We start from the raw sequence: 18,838 nt of genomic DNA, 5'->3' as shown, positions 1-18,838 counted from the left end.
TTAATTTCATACCAATTCATTTTTTATCCAGTAAGTATAAGAGAATGGTGTCAACACGCGATACACATATTATATGAGATACTTATACATATAATCGTGTAGACAAACATTTAAATCATTAATATATTCCATGAACTTCAACATATTTTTTTTTAATTAGCAATTAATACATTTTATTTTTAAATATTGCAAGAGCATGGTTTTATAGTTATAGACTCAAATATTTTAGATTGTATAATAGGTTCCATAAACTTTTAGTTGATGATTGAATTATAACAAGAAGCCACTGTCTTGTTTGTAATGCATGTTTTTTTGATTCTTGTACAAGGCAATCATTAAACACTAATTTTTGTTAAATAACTTACCATGGATAAACACGGATTATTAATCCTTAGATTGTTTTAATGCAAGTAATATCATGCCTTCTTATAGTATACTCTTCATTTACGAGTCTGAGATCGTAATCTACTATGCGCTTCTTAGAAAACTTAACTTTCAAAATTTAAATTGATTAGAATCTAGTTTCAAATCAAATAGTGATCGAAAGCGCTATCTGACGGACCAATTTTGAACTTTAATTCATGAAATTTTTCCAACGAGAAGAGATATCTATATCATACTATTCATTGGTCGTAATTCAAAAATTCCATTTGTTTAGTTACTTTTGTAACTTGTGGGCGATATGTAAACCGATTATTTTGTTTATTCACGACCTTTTGGTAATTATTTGATATAATGTGCATTAAAATTTTTACGTTCAGTAATAAGTAAAATCGAATTCATTTTTAGATGTAAATAGGTCCTACGTTCAAACCCTAAATCCATCTATCTATACAGAGTCAATGCCTAAACCACATTGAGTTGTAGTTAATAAAGAAAATGGCACGTTTTGGAAGGTTAATACATTCTATAGAAATTGGAAACTTTTTATCCACAAGGTAAAGTGATCTTTTATTATACCGCATTCATGTAGTTTACATACTCGTTCAAACAAGCTTTTATAGAAGTTTCCAATACGAATAGTATGGTTGGAATTTCAGTGATTATGCATATGCGTTGGTTTATTTTTGGTGATATAATTTCATCTAATAATTTTGCTTAAATTCGTTGTTGTACTATTTATAAAGGCAATTTATTAATTAATTACATTTATAAAAGTGTACAAACAGTTTCTTTCTTTGTTACATTGATTTTCGTTAACACAAAAAAGTGAATTCATTTTTATTTTAGAAATTACCTGCTAAGTTGTAACCGGAATTTGTCAAAAAATGTATTAAAATGTTCGCAAGAAGACACAATTCCAATAAAACCAAAGAAACCTGAAAGTCCATTCCTTTTATACATTCGAAGTATTAAGCCAAAGTTTATGGGAAAAGATGATACTGTGCCATATAAGGAATTCCTACCAGTGGCAGCCAAAGAATGGGCAAATTTGAATCCTAATGAGAAAGAATTCTTCAAAAGACAATATAAAACAAACTATGAAATATATGTTCAAGAATTAAAGGAATATGAGCATTCCTTAACTACAGAGCAAAAACAGTTATTAGTAAATCAGAAAATCAAAGAAAAGAATCACAAAACCAAATTAGAGAATAAACAGGTAAACACATTATATTCTTTATCGATTAATATCTTTTCATTGTTTTATCTAAAGTGAATTCCAGAAACAAGAAACTTTTGGAAAACCAAAACGACCACTAAATGCATTTATGTTGTATATAGCATCGAGGAAACATGAAAAAACTTCAGACATAACTTATACGGTATGATAAATTTACCTTTGATTAATAAAAATATATTACTTCTCTATTAAATAAAAATTAGAAAAAAAATAATGTTAATATTTATTCTTTGTTCGATAGTTTCATTGCTTTCTGTATTAATGGAACATCTTCGGATTAGTCGATTCATATGTTAAGTCTTTTTTTCTTTTTGTTCATTTTATTAGCAATGGGTGAGTTTATTGACAAAACATTGGCATAACATGACGGATGTAGAAAAGGAAAGCTATTTTATAGAGGCAAAACAGTTGAAAACAAAGCATATTGAAGACCTACAAAATTGGGAATCGGATATGCTGGATTTGGGTCATACAGACATTGTAAGACGCAAAACTCTAGGCACAAATGCATTGAAAAAAAAACAAAAATAAGACCTGAATTGTCTTGCATTTACTTCCTTTTTCTATAATAGATTTAAAGTAATTTAAATAAACCTAATACCCAATAATGTTATAACACGTAAGAATGCAGATTTTGAATACTTTATTTATATTTCATGTACAGAGTACTTATTATTCCGCCATAATATTTTCATTTTATTATTCTTATTTTGTAGATCTTTCCATAAATTACTCTGGGTTTTAAAATAAATTCTTAATTAAGAAAGTCGATTATTAGAATATCGTTTACTGCCGATCAGCAACTATATTTTGAAAAGAAATAATTTACAATCCCATACTTATAAAAAAAAATTGAATTTTTTTTAGTATCTATTCCGACTCAATTTGTAAGTAGAATGTAAAGAAAAAAGGTTTGCCATTTTAAAAAGAATAAGACAAATACTGTTTTCAATTATTTAAATCTTTTCAGTTGTGGTCATCGTATTGATGAATTTTAAAAAAGTTGAATGCAATATATGACATGTGAATTTATTATCTATACAAATTTAAACAAAATTCTCAGAATAAGCATTTTGTTTAGTTCCATTTGATATATAATGTCGCACATTTAAATCAGTTAAAATATGAAAATATATAGTATATTAAGGTAAAACTAAAAATATATAAAGCTAAATCTCCAAGTATTATGTGAAGAATTGTTACAAATTTTTTAAATTGGTAAATCAAATTGGGTTTGATGTTACATAAGATTAAAACAGCATGCAGTAAACTACCATATTGCGTTTCCCGCGTATTTTTACAACTGTACAAACGTGCCATCGCTATTGGAAAGTATGGAATTGCAATTGCCTGAAACATTTAATCAGTAATTATATATGAATGTATACGAGTATACATATAATTATACTCTACGAGTATAAACATAAAAGAACAACGAAATTGTTCGGTATTCCAATATTTTTTATTACCTTCCCAAATATATAATCCAGTTCTAGTAAAAATAGTATATTGACAAAGAGAGCTAACAATACATAATTTATACGGTTTGTTAATAATGCAAGCGGTAACAATTCTGTATGAGCAGGAGTATTTTGAATATTTTCAGTTCTTATATCGTCATAATCATTTCTGGAAGTAGTCTGTATGTCATTCCAAATATCATCGAATTTAAAAACATTTGTATCGTTAATGTCATTGTTACATTTCTCTGTAACAATATAACAAACGAATAATACCAAACATTAAGATCTTCTCTTGTACAGTCTGTATAGAAAAATGAATTCTGACCAGACGTGTTTATAAATTATAACAAATTGTTTACCTTCTGATTTTGTATAACTAGTTCGACCAGTAAGTTTTAACAAACGTTTTTCTGAATTTTCCAAGATTTTCCTTCTCCTTGCCTCTCTTCTAGCACTAATATCGTCCATGGCTTTTGTAATATGTTGACTAATCGGATGTTATAGGTTAGAATTTGTACTCGTTCGTAAGAAATAATTCATTAGATAAATTTCATACGACGAACAATACAAAGAATATATAATTTCAGACGATGAAAAAATGATTTTTGAAATTTAGGTGATCGATGCTTCGGTTTGTCACAACATATTCGCGATCGCACGTATTGGCGACGAATACTCAACACTAATCTTGCGTTCACGGATTTGTTTTGCGAATTTTTAAACACTTAATGAATAAAACATACGAATTACATTCTGTAGATCGCATACAATAATTCAACGAATTTAAACTTATTGTGTATTGTAAATTTGACTGTATTGCCTAGCAGTGGCTTCCTTATCATTTAGTAATAGTTGTAATTGATATTATTTGTATATGGCATATATTGTTACCAGCAAACAGACCAGTGTCCAGAAGAAACTGCCCCTCCACTTACGCACACACTGTACAACCACGTGTACCTGAGCTCCGGTGTTTCGGACAGCTTCGGGGATTCGAGAAAGAAGGCGAATGTGAGTTTTTACTATAGAATCTATACTATACTTCAGTGGTCTTTAACCTTTTGTTTTCATCGATCCTTTTTGACGGCCTAATGAAGCTCGTGGACCCTTTCTATGTAATATTCCTCGGAATAACGTTCCTATATGTTTTTTAATCAATGTTAAAAATCTTGACTCGCTTAAGCATAACGTATCAAACAGAATGAAACATCCGAATCCTCTAAGACTTTTTTAGTTTGAATTCTAGCTTAGTTTTAATTCTAGCACCGTATAATTCTATTTATTTAATACGACACGCATCATTTATATATATGTAACATTAAAAAATGTACTATACAAACGTAATTTAAACTACGTATCGCAAAAGATTAGGTTGTCTATTCATGTGTGTGATTGTACAATGAAAACGCGGCGTATGTTTAAGGCATTCTAGCAAGTACGTTTGCATTTTTGATGAATTCCGGCTGTGCTTCGCGGCTTTTTGGCGGGTTAAAGATTTTGTCGGTATTTCACGAATTATATTAAAAATTTAACGAAACGTAAGGATGGGTGATAAAGACGGCGGTAAGAATAAGATTTGTTGTTTCGTAACCATGATAAGTTTTCTAATTGTTCATATAATTACAGCGGTCAGTTGTTCGTTCAAAAGACGCTTTCGTATTATAGTAAACAAGATTACTTTAAGCAAGAAATTTATATAAATTTATTTCTGTTAGAAATAAAATACGTTTCTCAAAATCGAATTCACCTTTAATATTGAATTATGGCTATGATCAAACGCTAAATGTTTCTGTATTGTGAAATGAAAAGGTTTAAGAATATGATTCGTATTTAGTGACCGGCAGGTTATATTATCGCGAAAGTCACCGATTCTATTAATTGAAACTTTAATCTGATTCTAATGTTGCGTTCTATTTGATTTTCCATAAACAGCTAAGTTAATCTATATAGAATATTTTTTTGTATAAACTAAATATTTTTCAGTTTGATATACCTTCTTTTTCATCATTTTTTAATAAAGTTATGCGATGTAACTGTTTCCGTTTAATATTTACGTTTACATTGATATTTTATTAATATTAATATGTTTACTCCATATTCTATCTCATTGCAGAGACTTTTGATGATGCTGTAGAGGAAAGAGTTATCAACGAAGAATATAAAATATGGAAAAAAAATACTCCCTTTTTGTACGACCTTGTGATGACACATGCTCTAGAATGGCCATCTTTAACCGCCCAGTGGTTGCCTGATGTAACAAGACCAGAGGGAAAGGATTACTCTGTACACCGCCTTATTCTGGGTACACATACTTCGGACGAACAGAATCATTTACTTATCGCTAGTGTTCAATTACCAAACGAAGATGCTCAGTTTGACGCCTCTCATTATGATAATGAAAAAGGCGAGTTCGGAGGATTTGGTTCTGTTAGTGGGAAGATAGAAATTGAAATAAAGATAAACCACGAGGGAGAGGTAAACAGAGCACGATATATGCCACAAAATCCTTGCGTAATCGCAACTAAAACACCATCTAGCGATGTTTTAGTATTTGATTACACAAAACATCCTAGTAAACCAGATCCAAATGGTGAATGTCAGCCTGATCTAAGGTGAGTAAGAAAAACTATCTTTTTGAACAAAGTTTATACGTAGTTGATATATCTATAAATTTTATTCGCTAACTTTCGATCAGATTGAGAGGACATCAAAAGGAAGGTTACGGCCTTTCGTGGAATCCAAATCTCAATGGATACCTGCTCAGTGCGTCCGATGATCATACTATCTGTCTGTGGGATATTAATGCGCCACCTAAAGAAAATCGCGTTATAGATGCGAAAACAATTTTCACCGGGCACACGGCTGTCGTCGAGGATGTAGCTTGGCATCTATTGCACGAATCTTTATTTGGTTCTGTTGCGGATGATCAAAAATTAATGATATGGGACACAAGGTAATTATTTATCATTGTCATCGACGAAACAAATAGGTAGAAAATATGATAATTTTTCAATAATTTATAGGTGTAACAATACCAGCAAACCAAGTCATACGGTCGATGCTCATACTGCTGAAGTTAATTGTTTAAGTTTCAATCCGTATTCGGAATTCATTCTCGCGACCGGTAGCGCTGATAAAACGGTAGCGCTCTGGGATTTAAGGAATCTTAAACTAAAGTTACATTCGTTCGAATCGCATAAGGATGAGATCTTCCAAGTACAGTGGTCACCGCACAACGAGACGATATTAGCCAGTAGTGGTACAGACAGGCGCCTACACGTATGGGATCTTAGTAAAATTGGCGAAGAGCAGTCTAGCGAGGATGCCGAAGATGGTCCACCCGAATTACTGGTACATTCGATATTTTTACTCATGGGGACAGTGGATTCGTACCGTAAGAAAAGAAAAGTCACGTGTCTGTTTGAATTTTACAGTTTATACATGGCGGCCACACAGCAAAGATTAGTGATTTTTCATGGAATCCAAACGAACCGTGGGTTATATGTTCAGTGTCAGAGGATAATATAATGCAGGTGTGGCAAATGGCAGAAAACATTTACAACGACGAAGAACCGGATACGCCAGCCAGTGAACTAGAAGCTGGTGCTTCATAAACCGTGAGAAATAATAAAGATTAAATTATTTGATATTGACATTTTCTACCAACATAAACGTATCCTCGCGCGAAACCAACTATCCGAACTAGTATAAGGAAAACGTTAAAACGAAAAAGATCATCAAGAAGCAATAACGCCTATTTTTATTACCAATTCGGAAAGCCCGTTTGCCAAGTTATGTGCACATTTACAGAAATGATTAATTGAGCGTCGAATAACCGTGTTCAGTGTTTCCTAGACGTGATCGATGCTTGTACTTCCCTGATCCTTGTAAGATTATAAGACACCTTATGTATGAAATTATCGGAAAATCAGTTTTTCCGTGGATTCTGTGATGTAATTTCTTACGTTCGTATAAAGTTGCGTCCCAAAGTTCTATGATTTCCAACGAAAGGTTCATTTTTTTGGGTTTAATCTTATCGGATACCGTAATTAGTGTATTTGTTTGAAAACAAATAATTATGTAAGACAAGATTGTTTCGGTAGTAGGAAGATTTTTATTCGAATTTAATCAAGTATTATTTGTTCGATAACTCGAGTATTACGGTAAAATGTGTTATTTCTCTGTTCGAAACGTTAACAAAAAAAAAGGAATGATATACGCACGCATCGTCGCTGGTATTTATACAAGAGAATATTATTTTTTTTTTCTGTTTATTTTTGTATCGTTTTGCGTTATTAGTGTCGATATATTTTTACTAAATCAGCGAGGGATGGAAACATTGTAGAAACATGTAATGAAAACACAACGAAGAGGTGACGAGTTTTCGACGATTGTAAAGTGATAGTTCATTCTTCCCCTTTATATTCGACAGATGCAGGTATCTTGGGTGTCTTTTAATACTTTAAATAATAAAGTTGACCGTACATGTACAACTTTTCTTTATTCGTTTTTCCTTATTTCTTGTCTTCTTCTTACTTTTTTCCATTAAATATATCATCGTTGCATCGTCGTTAGGATCGAAACTATTTTTTGGCACTTGGTAGAGAAACGTACGAGTACACGATCCCCAGACCTCGATTAAATGAACGCGTCCAAGGATCGCGTACCGAATAAACTTTGTTCCCACAATTATACAGCCGTGTTCGAAAGTTCGTTGTATATTTCGTCGAGCAATGAATTCTCGCAGACCGTGTCCGGTCTGTGCAGAGACACTGCATCGACGTCGACGGTATCGTCCAAGCTTGCGAGTCTGTAAAAGCAGGAAAAGTGGATTTAAGTTTTAACGATTGTTACGTTCCATGTTAATGTTGATTAATCTCGGATCTTTGGCGTCATTACCAAAATTTGCGTGTTAAATACACGTCGCTTATAGAGCGTGACCTCTGCCTGTTGTGCATGCAAAATGAATCTTTAGCGAAATAGAAAAATGGCCAGCAACAAGTCTATACGATATTGGCGTAGCGTATTCGTTACCTCTTATTGACGTTTTGTCGTTTAATGCCGTCGAGCAAGTTGACGATTGGCGGTGTTAAAGTTGGTCGAAATATCTACGAGAAAGACTGGCAGTAGGTAACTAATATTAACGGAACAAAATGATGGATAATTCTTACCGTTACGGGAGCGCTTCGCATTTCACGTAGATCGATGTTTCTGAATAAATCATGAACGAGAAGCTCTTGTATGATTTTCTGACGGTTCGTTGGTTCACCGAATATAAATTTCAGTAACTCGACGACCTGTACACGTGAACGGTTCGATCAGTTCCCACCAGTGCGAGGAAGGCCCGTGTATTTTTTCATGGACTCGCGAATAAATTAAACGACGATCGATCGAAGCGCGTTATTCGATTGTTCGTCGTCGATCAAACGTTGCAGATATCGCTGCTGCTTAAATTTTTACGAGCCCATGAAGAAATCGGACCGAACGACAATACTGTATGTTAAAGAAAGAAAACGGAAACGATCTGACGAGCGTGTGTGATAGATAAATAGATAGATAGATAGATAGATAGAGAGAGATTTGTACTTGTGGATACATTTCAAGATCCGAGAGATGCACGGAATTCGGTTTAAACGATCGTAATTCGTAACCAGCGCACATTTCAAATAGCATATGACCTAGAAGGATATTTAGACAGTGAAAAATAACGATGGTTGTGGCTCGATCGAGTAGTCGATGGAAATTTATCTTACCGAAACATATAGTGTCGATGGAAGTGGTTGGTTGCGACATTCGCGACGTGATCACCGGATGTATTCGACTGGTGAATCCGAGAAGCGTGTTCTCGAGGCCGGCGAGCCGCGCGACACCGTTTTGTACGAGCACGTTTCCCGAGTGTAAATGGGTCACGGTTGGAAATCCTCTTTCTTTCAAAAAAATCAACGCTTCCAACACTTGACGTCCCATTTGTTGAACCTGAGGCAAGGGGAGTCCCTTACCGCGAGAAGCGTACTTTTGGCCCCAATCTTCGTTCCAGCCGGTTCTTTCAATCTACCGAATAGCACCGACATCACGTTCAAAAACTCGTCATTTCTCTCCGTTTATATATCTTTTCTTTTTTTCATTTCGCGGCTACCCGACGCTATCGTATCGTTTACTCACCCCGTATATCAAGTCTTTCAGACTACCTTGGCTGATCGGCTGAACCAGGATAACGTAATTCTGATTCTCGTATTCGAGGAAATCGATATCGAATATAGGACATATGTACGGATGTTGCAAGGCTAAGAACAAATCGTTCAAGATGTTTTTCGTCAGGGGAGAAATGCTTAACGAACAGTTTTTGCTCAATGGAGCTAACGTGATCAGCCGGTCGGTCTTTAGGGAGTTGTCTCTCACCGCGAACCAGTGTTTGTCCATTCTCGAGCCTGGAATATCACCGGAAAGATCAAAAGACCTCGGTAGTTTTATTTTTTTGTCAAATTAACATTCACACATGGCCTTTATTAAATTTACTGATATCAAAGTCCTTGCTCTACTAAATTCTGTCGTCTCTGGCTACTTTGGTTTCTTCTTGAAACACACTACCAAACTTGGTGTACACGGATAGTGGATCGGGTGGTCGTTGAGGAAGGACACTCGTTCGCCGCAGAATACTTACGTACGCGTTTACGTGCTCGTTCTTGCACGTATACTGGAAAATAAAAGATGCAAAGCGAGCTTACCGAGATTATTCAGCTGCTTGATGAGACTGTAGCGCGGCGTTCCTCGGATATAAACCTGACAGATTGATAAGGCACGGTCTCGGGATCTTCTCTCCATTTCCATGTACTCGCCGACGTCCTCGCAAACGGACGGTCCGTGACCCAGTGCCGTGTAATTGTGTCTTCCATTTCTATCGCGAGCAAACAACGAAGAAATTTAGCTCGATCTTGTTCCCTTTCGCTACCAGGAATCGATTTCCGCCGTTGCAAACGCGCAAAGTTCTTTTTCATGCGCCTTTCAGTATTCCAACGATTAGATATTCAGAAGTAATCGTCGGTCTCTAACGATCTTTTGTGTCAAAACGGAAGACATGGCACTTGTTGCTAACAATAAGTGATTATCCCTTACACAATGCAACAACGGACGGGGTTCGTACCCAAATATCGAGCTTCCACTACCTTGAATTGCCTCGATGATGAAGCAACTATCACAGGTATTTGCATACCTGACGTATGGCAAGCCTACTTGTTGTCTGAGAGGTAATCGTGACGGGTAGTGTAAGGAACGAGAATGAAAGTAGAACAAGTAATACCTATCGTTCGGAAAATCATAATCGTGTTTAACAACAATTTCTTGGCCGGGTGAATGGTTTCCCGAGTGATCCCAATAATGGATTAGACTCCAGAAGCAACGAGTACAAACTGGATCGACCGCGTTACCGTTGCCAGCGAGCAGCCATCCGTGCCTACGAACGGAAGGGTTTCATCCAATTAGGCGACAGTTGTAAAATAATATCGAGGTTGTCGACGTACTCCCGACGCCTCACGGCTTTCGATTTTTCTACAGTTCGCGAATAAACTTAGCTTATCCCACCGAGTGGAACTTCTCGAATTCCTATTACCCTCTGCAACCTACGTTTTATCGTTTTAACAGTTTATTATTCGGATTTATATTACTTAAAATCGATAAACACGCGCGTGGAATTCGGAGAAAAAAAAATTTCACTCGAATGTCACCTAAACGACCGTGGTTGCGTCGTCGGTATACGTTTCCCTCGAAATTTAACGTTCTGCAAGCAATCCCTGTGACGATCGTCAGTGTGTCGCGATAGCGTCGTCATAATTAAAAGCCTTGATCGAGACCCCACGTGCACGTTATTTCGTTCCTTGCTGGCCACGAATAGCCACAGCCCTACTTTTTAATAGGGATAGAGTGCAGTTTTCACGGAGTTTTCACTTATCGCGTCGACGCGTTCCGATCGAAAATCGTTCGGATCGACCACGTTCGTAGGCACTTATAGCGATCGCGCGTTTACCGTTCAACAGTCGAACCGTTTGTAAACGAAAAGCCAACTTGGGTACTTGTGTATCGTAGTTGAGAGACCGAAGGATACTCGAGGTCGATCGATAGTCTTCGGTGAAAGAAATCTTGGAAACGGTGTCTCCGTTGGGCACAGTGTTAACTGGTTCGATTCGAAGCGCAGGTAGCAACACAATTCTGCTGTCGTTAGCTGTAATCGAGTAACTCTGCTGCTATCGATCGTACCAAACGTTTCTCTTTCTCTCCCTCTCTTCCTTATTGGATAGGTAATCGATAATATTGGGTTGTTCGAATAATTCGAGGCGAAATTTCTCTTCCCCCAACAGGTGTGTCGCGAAACGCTCGTAATAAATTAACCCTCGCTCAGCGGACTCCGGGTCCGTTTAGACCCGTGCAAATTATTTCTATCAGAGTCGCGAATACGCAGGGTAAAAAAGAAATAACATTTTTTCGTTCGAGGTCTTGTTTTTTTGAGAAAATATCGAGTATTTGGACTTTGGTGCAAGTAGAAAAAGCGATTAATGGTCAGACGCGGCATCGGTAAAACTTTCTTCGGGTGTAATTCATATTTTCGTATAGCTAATGACGATTCTTCAGTCAATCTCCACGATCGTTGTCGTACAACGCTATTATACAGGGTGGTACAAGTGCCAACGAGGCTTTGATCTCAAGAAAAACAACTTTGAGAAGGTACGCGTCAAGTTGCATAGCAAGTTCGTGAAAATATCTGTTGAGTCGAGGCAACCTAGGGCGCGTGCCCAGGAAATTTTCGAATTTAGCGAGCCTAAATTTCGTTATCATCCTAGTTCCTATCCTAGTTTTGTCACGGTGTGTAGCTAGACTGTTGCAATTACCTGACATCGGACTCCTTGCAGCCCCTTGCGGCGGACACGCGACTAAATAATATTTTTGCTAGATTGTCGATTTTATTAGTCAACTGGTAGCCCTTCTCATCGTCGCTGTCTTCGTCCTCGATGCTCGCGCTTCTTCCACGGCGCAGAGTTCCCCGCGCGGATACTATAGCCTCGGAATCGAGTTCGATGGCACTCTGGGTCCTTCGATTGACGGCACGACGTTTTCGCCGCGTCTTCGGACGTTCCTGCCAGAATCTGTCGTGCCCGGTGACCACCGGTTCCTTGTGTTCGTCGTCCCTCTTGTTCAAATTCTGATAAAGGTTGAACATTTTGCGCGAGTTCCCTGCCCCGCCGCGCGCCGTTTCGGATCGTCGACCGCCGTATCCGCTCCGCCGGGTAATAAATAATTCCCTATGCCTTCGTTCGCGATGCTTCAACGTGCTCGTTGCATCGAACCGTACACATACGCGGTGAAACAGGCGTTCGTTGTCACCATTAGAGGCTCAGCGAGTCCCGACTTTCATTCGGACAATGAGCTTTCCTTCTCAAAAACGAAAATTCATTTTTCCGTTCTTCTCGGCTCTCTCCAACGTCGAACAAGTCCGTGAGACGCGTGGCATCGTTCGTTGCAGGACGATCGTCCCGAAGGATCGCACGATGTTTCGTTGTTCTTCCTACGCGGTGCTCCCTCGGTGGTTGTAAATCGTTTTCATCGTTACTACTATTTTAGCTCGTCCTGTTACGCGGACGATTATATCGGGAAACGAGGTTCGCCCGTGTACGCGCGACTCCTCTCTACCGAATTTGGTCCCCCGTTGTCAGCGACTAATCGCCGGCGTTAGGCCAGAGATAGGCCTTGCACTAGGATGAAAAAAATGGTTTGCAGAAGTAGGGTAAGAGTGCAGGGATGCGCGCGGTACTGCGACACTACGAACCGCGCGCGCCGCGACGCAAACCGTCTACCTACCCACCAGACCCGGCTGGAACACCGACGAACACTGACCGTCGACTCCCGCGTTCAGCACCTGCTTCGCAGCCCGGCCTGACTGACACAGATTCGCTGCACTGGTAGTTGGACAGCTGGTACGGTTCACCGTGGGTACTCTTCACTGCGCAATCACGCTCTTGCCATTCGCGAACGGGAAAGTTACGTTTTCGAATGAAGAGCGCCGACGATAACGATATCCGTCCGCTTCGTCTATCCCCTAACGTTTCTACGATTTTTTACGGATTCGTACGTATCGTAACTCGTCCGAGAATCGACCTCTTCTTCCATGAATTTATCTACGTATCGCAGCCTGCATTAATTGCAAATGAAATTAATTAAAAAAAAAGATATTCACGTAGAGAGAAATTTATATTCGTACGAGTAGTTTATTATGCAATGCACGTTTAATCCTTCAAGTTCCAAAAGTCTATCACGAATATCTGAATGCTCTTTGTTTCTTCCTTCCTTTGCGAATTTTAGTAGGGCAACGTCATCGATCTGGATTTTCTCTCGATCGTCCGATATTTTCACTGAAAATCATGGTTTTCAACAATTGATAGCGATCGAGGACGAAAAACTCTATAAGGATAACGTAGCGGATATTGTAAAATAAAATTGGCGTTGGACAGTGTAATCGGGTTTCCGATGCACGCTGGAATAGTAAGAGATTAAGCTGCTACCGTCTACTTAACGGAAACCTCACGATTAAGCGTTCGGTACTGTCTGGTTTGATGTAGCCTGTCGCTTGTCTTTTTTTTCATGGCTGTCAAAATATAATAAAACGTGTCGTGGAAAAATCACAAGGTCAATGCATTTATGTTTATGCGTAAAGTAACTTACCGGAATGCACGTGAGGTTCTATCGAAGCATTATTCGCAAACAAAATTAGAACAGGACGGCTTGTTTTATTGCAAATTTCAAATCTCACGATAAAAACAATGACGATTCGATGGTTTCTGTAACTTCATTTCGTTCGAAGCTCGTTGTTGTGCAACGTAACGTTGTAAGAAAATATGAATCCGATTAGATTTGGTTAAAACTAGGGCAACTGAGCGTGTTTCAGATTCCTCTGACCCCTGCGCTGAACTCGAAGACCGTGTACGAACTTTAATCTCGCTTTGCACTTTTACGGCTGCACTCAGGGACGTTTGAAGAAAATTGCTAATTATTGTTAGTCAGGAAAATATCGTTTTCGAAACTACTCTGTTGACTGATTAACACAAATTTATTTTTGTAAAATGTATAAACAGTTAATAAACATAATCAGTCGATATACAGTTTATCCATAACGTGGATCAGTGGAGATTCTTCGATTTTTCTCGTGCGATCATAGTTTTACACTGCAACGGCCAATTTTGTATTGGACGTCCATTGTAGACCTACGCGTAAACGATATTGTATTTGTCGCTTATTCTATATGTATGCTATTACAGTAAGTCATCCACTTACGCGGTTAATTCGTTCCGAAGCTTTTAAGCGCGTGACAAATTGTATAAATATCAAAATACGGTAAAATTTTTAAAATCAAAGCTACGAATCCGCGTAACTCGAGGACTCACTGCACGGAAATAAGTATAGAACGTGTTATTACTTCTGACATAAATTCCAAACAAGCGCGTCGAGAAAATTCATACTCTGCTCTAGGTCCCCATTTGTATTCAATTTTTGATGAGTCATCCTTGTCCACGACTATTTTATCGAGATACTTTTGGGCAACAAATATCTGAACACGCAATAGTGTTGGATCAATATTATTCTTCTATCGAATTTGTAATATCGTGTAATACCTTTATCCCTTTCTTCTTACCTCGTCTATATAGTGTACAACATTGCCGAAGTAATAGTGATGGGTGTTGTCCGAGCATGTAATACCCAAATTTTTAAGAAACTGCCACAGTAATTCTAAAGCGTTTTTGAAAACGTTAACGGTATATTTTCATCTCTCGCGATTTTCTTCGGTAACGTTTAAAAGTTACCTTTGGTAGAGGATCCCTCGAGCATAAAGATGTGCGTGAGCACTAAAAATAACAGTATTTGTTGTTTACTTTGGGACTCGGACAAACGAATGTGCGATGTCGCGTTAGCTATTTCGTTCGCCAACATGTATTTGTTACCCTCCAGTTCCACCAAATGGTATCCAAAAACCTATCAATGCGTATCATTATGCGAAACGAATTGTAGCAAATAACGGGAAATTAAATTTTCGATTATACCTTTGATAATATATTTTTTGCTTCGGTCATCACTTTATGAAAATGTTTCCCCTGATTGCCAAAAATGTTCTTGATTATGCGTGATTTACTTATAATCTGCTTTTTCTTGTCTAATGCAAAAAAATACTTTATCAAGGTACAGACACGTTGATTTTCTACTTCATCAGCCATAAACAGTTCTTCATCAACATGTTCCCTTCGATTATGCCTCATCGTTTGATTATTTCTACTTCTGCTTTGAAGAGGTTGAGACAAAGTTGTAACATTTTTGATTCTTGGCCTGTTGCTCGTTTGTGACAAAAATTTAGTTTGGTGTAAGCTTGACTTCCCTTTTTGTGGTAAACCTGTGCAACCAAATAGAGTTGGTCTAGTTTATATGGATGTAAGGAATAGAAAACATAAATTAAATACTCCATTGTAGTGATTTTTAATCTATGATCCACGGGGCCCAAAGGGGCTGTAAAAAAATATCTAGGGGTCTACAAACTTACACATGGAAAGTCAGGATTTTTAACACCGATTAAAATACATTGATTCAACTAATATTTGGGAACGTTATTCTGAAAAACGTTGCATAGAAGGACCCATGAGTTCCATTAGACTATCAAAAGGGGTCCGTGGAAAAGAAAAATGTTAAGAACAAATGTTTTATTGTTACTACGTACCCATTTTACACAGTAGCCAATAAAAACACGTTATTTAAAAATACAGTATATATGTAACGTGTAAATCTGACAATTTAGGAAAGAATTCTTTATTCAGATTATATTTCGAGGTTAAGAGTGCACGTTACGCGCGTTGAATGACGCCAAAACACATTTACAATACAATACAGACAAGGTATATCTGACTGCCATACCGACCAGAAAATTCGGAGGTGATTTTAGCGCCCTCTCTTCATGGATGGCTTTCTTTACCAACGGAGATGACCTTACTTATCGTTAGTTGAAAATTTTCATTTGAACTATAGATGAGATACAGTGCAGACGTTTCATCTTATGAGTTTTGATGTTACTCGAATTGAAGAACCAATTTCATAAGAAATCAGTGGTTTTAGGACAACTTCGTGCATTTATCCGTGAGAGGAACATCTTTTCTTTGAATCAGATGACCAGAGGAAGGCAACTGACGGTCATATTCTTGTCAGGTATAGTGCATAACCTATTAACAGCTTTTTATACGAGATTGGACGAGATATTCATGCGAGCGTAAGCACAGGTTTTTATACGTTCTGTGCCAAGTCATTTTTGCATTACTTTGTACATATTTAGGTCAAGTGTACTTAAAACAGTATATGGTGAAGAGTTTGCCACTAATTTAAATTGTTTCCCGGCTATGACAACGGATCGCCACTTGCCATTTCTTACTGTGAAGTTCACAAATCCACCATTGGTGTCTTGGCGTTTGTACGCGGGTGTTCGCATCTACGTAAAACGGCGAAATTGGGTAAATTTTATTCGCGAATAACGATTAAAGATGTGAGATTCGTTCGTAAATTAGAACTAAGTTAAATAAAAGCGAGTTTACTAATGAGTGTAATAGTTTTATTCGTTATTCGTGAATGAAATTTGTTCAATTTTGCGAAACGGCTAGTCGGCATTTCTTGGTCGATTTTGATTTGTGGGTTAGAATACAGCACGGTAAAAGTGGCGCTATCTTCATCTTGTTAGTGATGATATATTGATTACATAGCTACACTCTTATTATTGGTAAGCATCACGATGTATTATTTGAAATTTATACATTCTTTATTGTGTAAAGTACATATACGTGTTACGTCTTTTGCTATTGTAATATAATAATACGATCACACTCGTATTAGGTTGTTTAGACTCGACATACGAGTATACGAGTATAAACGTAAATTATGATTCTAGCATTCGATTTTAATGGAAAGCATGATGGCCGTTGCCATGGTTACCCCGCTTGTTATTTTGCGTAGTGACGAGAGATGCGTTTTAAAGGATCAATTGTTACAAATCGATACCGAAAGAATGACGAACAATACAGAAAACGAGTAATAGTGATGTGTATTTCTACTCGTATTAGGTCGTTTAGACTCGATATACAAGTAAACGTAAATTATGATTCTAGCGCTCGATTTTAATCGAAATCAAGATGGCCGTTGCTATGGTTACGTCGCTTGTTATTTCGCGTAGTGACGAGAGATGCGTTTTAAAGGATCAATTTTCGCAAATCGATACCGAAAGAATGACGACCAACACAGAAAACGAATAATAGTGGTGTGTATTTCTACTCGTCGTGTTTGGTTTCAAGATGGTGTACCAATACAAGGTATAGTTAATGCATATACGAGGTCGCATTAAGTACATATTTGTCAGTGAACGAACAACGAATTTGTTACGTTCGAGGTAGAAATCGTAGAAAAGCCATTCGTTTTGTCTATTCGCTGATAAGGCGACTGAATCCATAGTGAATTGTTATATCTGCATATGTAGAATAAAATTAATCAGTAATTAAGTCGTACTATAATTCATTTAGAACTGGAGAATTTAAAAATAGTAAATGTTACAGGTGGTTCTACGACGTTCGACCGAGATTGTTCACCATAATATCGCCTACTTTTGCAAATAAACGTTCGAAGGAATCGACATTTTCTACAATTGGCAGGTCAAGACTGACAACAATGGGTAAGTGATTTTATGTGTGTACTTAACATTAATTCATTGGGAATCTAAAATTTCAATGACCAAACCATGTTATAAACATAGGCGAGAAAAACGCGATTAAAGTATTGTTACTGTTTTCGTGAAATAAGGAGTATAGACTCAGGATATTCGAGAAGAATTGGTATTTTTAAAGATTCATAATAGAATAATTCCTTAATAAAGCTTTCAAGGACCTACGTTTATATAACAGTTTTTTTGTTAGGTTTTTATATTGACAAAGTTTGGCTATTCAAATTTGAGATACACTGTATAAAGAATGAATTTCACACAAAATAATTTTTCATATTGTTAAACTTAAAAGTCGTATTACATTTGGCTGTGTAATTTTTAATTTGTGCCCAGAGCTAATTGTAAGTTGGGCTTAGTTCATAGTGATGTACTTGCAGTTAAAGTATAATTTTCTTATGATTACTTGCCATTGCGTTGCGCTCCTGATACATTTTTCGATAGAACGTCGTGTTGATGCAACGGACCAATGAAATGGTCAGGTAACAAGCTTTGTTTACATCCAACTTTATCTTCTTAGGAAACGTAGCGGAGTAGTAGATTCTTAAGACGCTTGAGAATAAAAGGAACGCATACAGATTTATTCGTGTGAAATTTTCTCGTTGTTGGTCTCCACCGACAGCGTCCAAAATGTCGCACAGAGGAGAGTGTGAAAGGATCGATGCGATGCGACGCGAACGAACGAAGAAACGCATCGCGTATCACGTGGTTCGTGAAAAAAAAAACGTGCTCTGGTGGCTGTATTCGTTTTTTGCCGGAGAACTCTGTCAAACGACTGGCTCCGTTGGTTCTTTCTCGAACACCCTGTACACTGGTCTGCGCGCACCGTCGCGAAAGAGCGGAGGAAACTGGCTTGTATGCGAGAGCTTGGCGCCACACTGTCGCATCCTATATACAGAATCGCTCTCGCACCGACTACACGAGGAGCACATACTTGGACAGAACACGTACGCACTGCGTGCCTACGGGGGAGAG

At 37.4% G+C, this 18,838-nt stretch overlaps 5 protein-coding genes across 9 annotated transcripts; 2 read left to right on the top strand and 3 right to left on the bottom strand.

The window, feature by feature from the left end:
* Positions 1–663: 663 nt before the first annotated feature.
* LOC122398566 (transcription factor A, mitochondrial) lies at positions 664–2,476 on the top strand. 2 transcript variants are annotated; one of them, XR_006259198.1, is made up of 6 exons: positions 664–719; positions 790–938; positions 1,231–1,603; positions 1,668–1,766; positions 1,952–2,243; positions 2,341–2,476. XR_006259198.1 is itself a non-coding variant. In XM_043398567.1 (5 exons), the coding sequence occupies exons 2-5, from the start codon at positions 880–882 to the stop codon at positions 2,153–2,155; spliced, it is 735 nt and encodes a 244-aa protein (XP_043254502.1). In that variant the 5' UTR covers positions 664–719; positions 790–879; the 3' UTR covers positions 2,156–2,301. The 2 variants fall into 2 exon arrangements, 1 of the variants encoding a protein (XP_043254502.1); XM_043398567.1 differs by lacking the exon at positions 2,341–2,476 and having other exon boundaries at positions 1,952–2,301.
* A 255-nt stretch (positions 2,477–2,731) lies between these two features.
* LOC122398557 lies at positions 2,732–3,992 on the bottom strand. The gene is made up of 3 exons (XM_043398547.1): positions 3,447–3,992; positions 3,094–3,332; positions 2,732–2,974 (listed from the first exon to the last, which is right to left on the bottom strand). The coding sequence occupies exons 1-3, from the start codon at positions 3,553–3,555 to the stop codon at positions 2,738–2,740; spliced, it is 585 nt and encodes a 194-aa protein (XP_043254482.1). The 5' UTR covers positions 3,556–3,992; the 3' UTR covers positions 2,732–2,737.
* Positions 3,993–4,006: 14 nt separating this feature from the next.
* On the top strand, positions 4,007–6,716 carry LOC122398555 (chromatin assembly factor 1 p55 subunit). Of its 2 annotated transcripts, none has more exons than XM_043398544.1 (5): positions 4,007–4,098; positions 5,201–5,699; positions 5,783–6,040; positions 6,111–6,438; positions 6,522–6,716. In XM_043398544.1, exons 2-5 carry the CDS (start codon positions 5,290–5,292, stop codon positions 6,699–6,701), a joined length of 1,176 nt encoding a protein of 391 aa, XP_043254479.1. In that variant the 5' UTR covers positions 4,007–4,098; positions 5,201–5,289; the 3' UTR covers positions 6,702–6,716. The 2 variants fall into 2 exon arrangements, with proteins under 2 accessions (XP_043254479.1, XP_043254478.1); XM_043398543.1 differs by lacking the exon at positions 4,007–4,098 and adding an exon at positions 4,532–4,650.
* A 1,040-nt stretch (positions 6,717–7,756) lies between these two features.
* LOC122398552 (slowpoke-binding protein) lies at positions 7,757–14,017 on the bottom strand. Of its 2 annotated transcripts, XM_043398539.1 has the most exons (10): positions 12,934–14,017; positions 11,967–12,827; positions 9,813–9,982; positions 9,250–9,515; positions 8,841–9,138; positions 8,674–8,765; positions 8,259–8,384; positions 8,122–8,195; positions 7,987–8,034; positions 7,757–7,897 (listed from the first exon to the last, which is right to left on the bottom strand). In XM_043398539.1, coding segments are annotated over exons 2-10 (1,404 nt in total). In that variant the 5' UTR covers positions 12,296–12,827; positions 12,934–14,017; the 3' UTR covers positions 7,757–7,896. The 2 variants fall into 2 exon arrangements, with proteins under 2 accessions (XP_043254474.1, XP_043254473.1); XM_043398538.1 differs by lacking the exon at positions 7,987–8,034 and having other exon boundaries at positions 7,763–7,897.
* A 153-nt stretch (positions 14,018–14,170) lies between these two features.
* On the bottom strand, positions 14,171–15,974 carry LOC122398556 (non-structural maintenance of chromosomes element 3 homolog). Of its 2 annotated transcripts, XM_043398546.1 has the most exons (7): positions 15,833–15,974; positions 15,312–15,511; positions 15,168–15,218; positions 14,931–15,099; positions 14,762–14,856; positions 14,546–14,677; positions 14,171–14,333 (listed from the first exon to the last, which is right to left on the bottom strand). In XM_043398546.1, the coding sequence occupies exons 1-7, from the start codon at positions 15,834–15,836 to the stop codon at positions 14,250–14,252; spliced, it is 735 nt and encodes a 244-aa protein (XP_043254481.1). In that variant the 5' UTR covers positions 15,837–15,974; the 3' UTR covers positions 14,171–14,249. The 2 variants fall into 2 exon arrangements, with proteins under 2 accessions (XP_043254481.1, XP_043254480.1); XM_043398545.1 differs by having other exon boundaries at positions 15,168–15,511.
* Positions 15,975–18,838: the final 2,864 nt, after the last annotated feature.

This window comes from Colletes gigas, unplaced genomic scaffold (assembly GCF_013123115.1).
Source record: "Colletes gigas isolate AHSC1104 unplaced genomic scaffold, ASM1312311v1 Colletes_gigas_Sc00011, whole genome shotgun sequence".
NCBI lineage: Eukaryota > Metazoa > Arthropoda > Insecta > Hymenoptera > Colletidae > Colletes > Colletes gigas.
The sequence above is the reverse complement of the archived record's forward strand: the minus strand, read 5'-3'. Positions and strand labels throughout refer to the sequence as shown.

Coding starts and splice junctions, on each gene's coding strand:
- LOC122398566 (XM_043398567.1), top strand. CDS start 880: ATGGCACGTTTTGGAAGGTTAATACATTCTATAGAAATTGGAAACTTT. Junction 939..1,230: donor GGAAACTTTTTATCCACAAG/GTAAAGTGATCT, acceptor TTTTTATTTTAG/AAATTACCTGCTAAGTTGTA. Junction 1,767..1,951: donor CTTCAGACATAACTTATACG/GTATGATAAATT, acceptor TCATTTTATTAG/CAATGGGTGAGTTTATTGAC.
- LOC122398557 (XM_043398547.1), bottom strand. CDS start 3,555: ATGGACGATATTAGTGCTAGAAGAGAGGCAAGGAGAAGGAAAATCTTG. Junction 3,333..3,446: donor TAGTTATACAAAATCAGAAG/GTAAACAATTTG, acceptor ATATTGTTACAG/AGAAATGTAACAATGACATT. Junction 2,975..3,093: donor TGGATTATATATTTGGGAAG/GTAATAAAAAAT, acceptor TAAATGTTTCAG/GCAATTGCAATTCCATACTT.
- LOC122398555 (XM_043398543.1), top strand. Junction 5,700..5,782: donor GAATGTCAGCCTGATCTAAG/GTGAGTAAGAAA, acceptor ACTTTCGATCAG/ATTGAGAGGACATCAAAAGG. Junction 6,439..6,521: donor ATGGTCCACCCGAATTACTG/GTACATTCGATA, acceptor TGAATTTTACAG/TTTATACATGGCGGCCACAC.
- LOC122398552 (XM_043398538.1), bottom strand. CDS start 12,295: ATGTTCAACCTTTATCAGAATTTGAACAAGAGGGACGACGAACACAAG. Junction 8,385..8,673: donor ATCTTGAAATGTATCCACAA/GTACAAATCTCT, acceptor TCACGTGTACAG/GTCGTCGAGTTACTGAAATT. Junction 7,898..8,121: donor CGACAAAACGTCAATAAGAG/GTAACGAATACG, acceptor CTGCTTTTACAG/ACTCGCAAGCTTGGACGATA.
- LOC122398556 (XM_043398545.1), bottom strand. Junction 14,678..14,761: donor TTGTACACTATATAGACGAG/GTAAGAAGAAAG, acceptor TTGCGTGTTCAG/ATATTTGTTGCCCAAAAGTA. Junction 14,334..14,545: donor GTTTGGAATTTATGTCAGAA/GTAATAACACGT, acceptor GTTTACGCGTAG/GTCTACAATGGACGTCCAAT.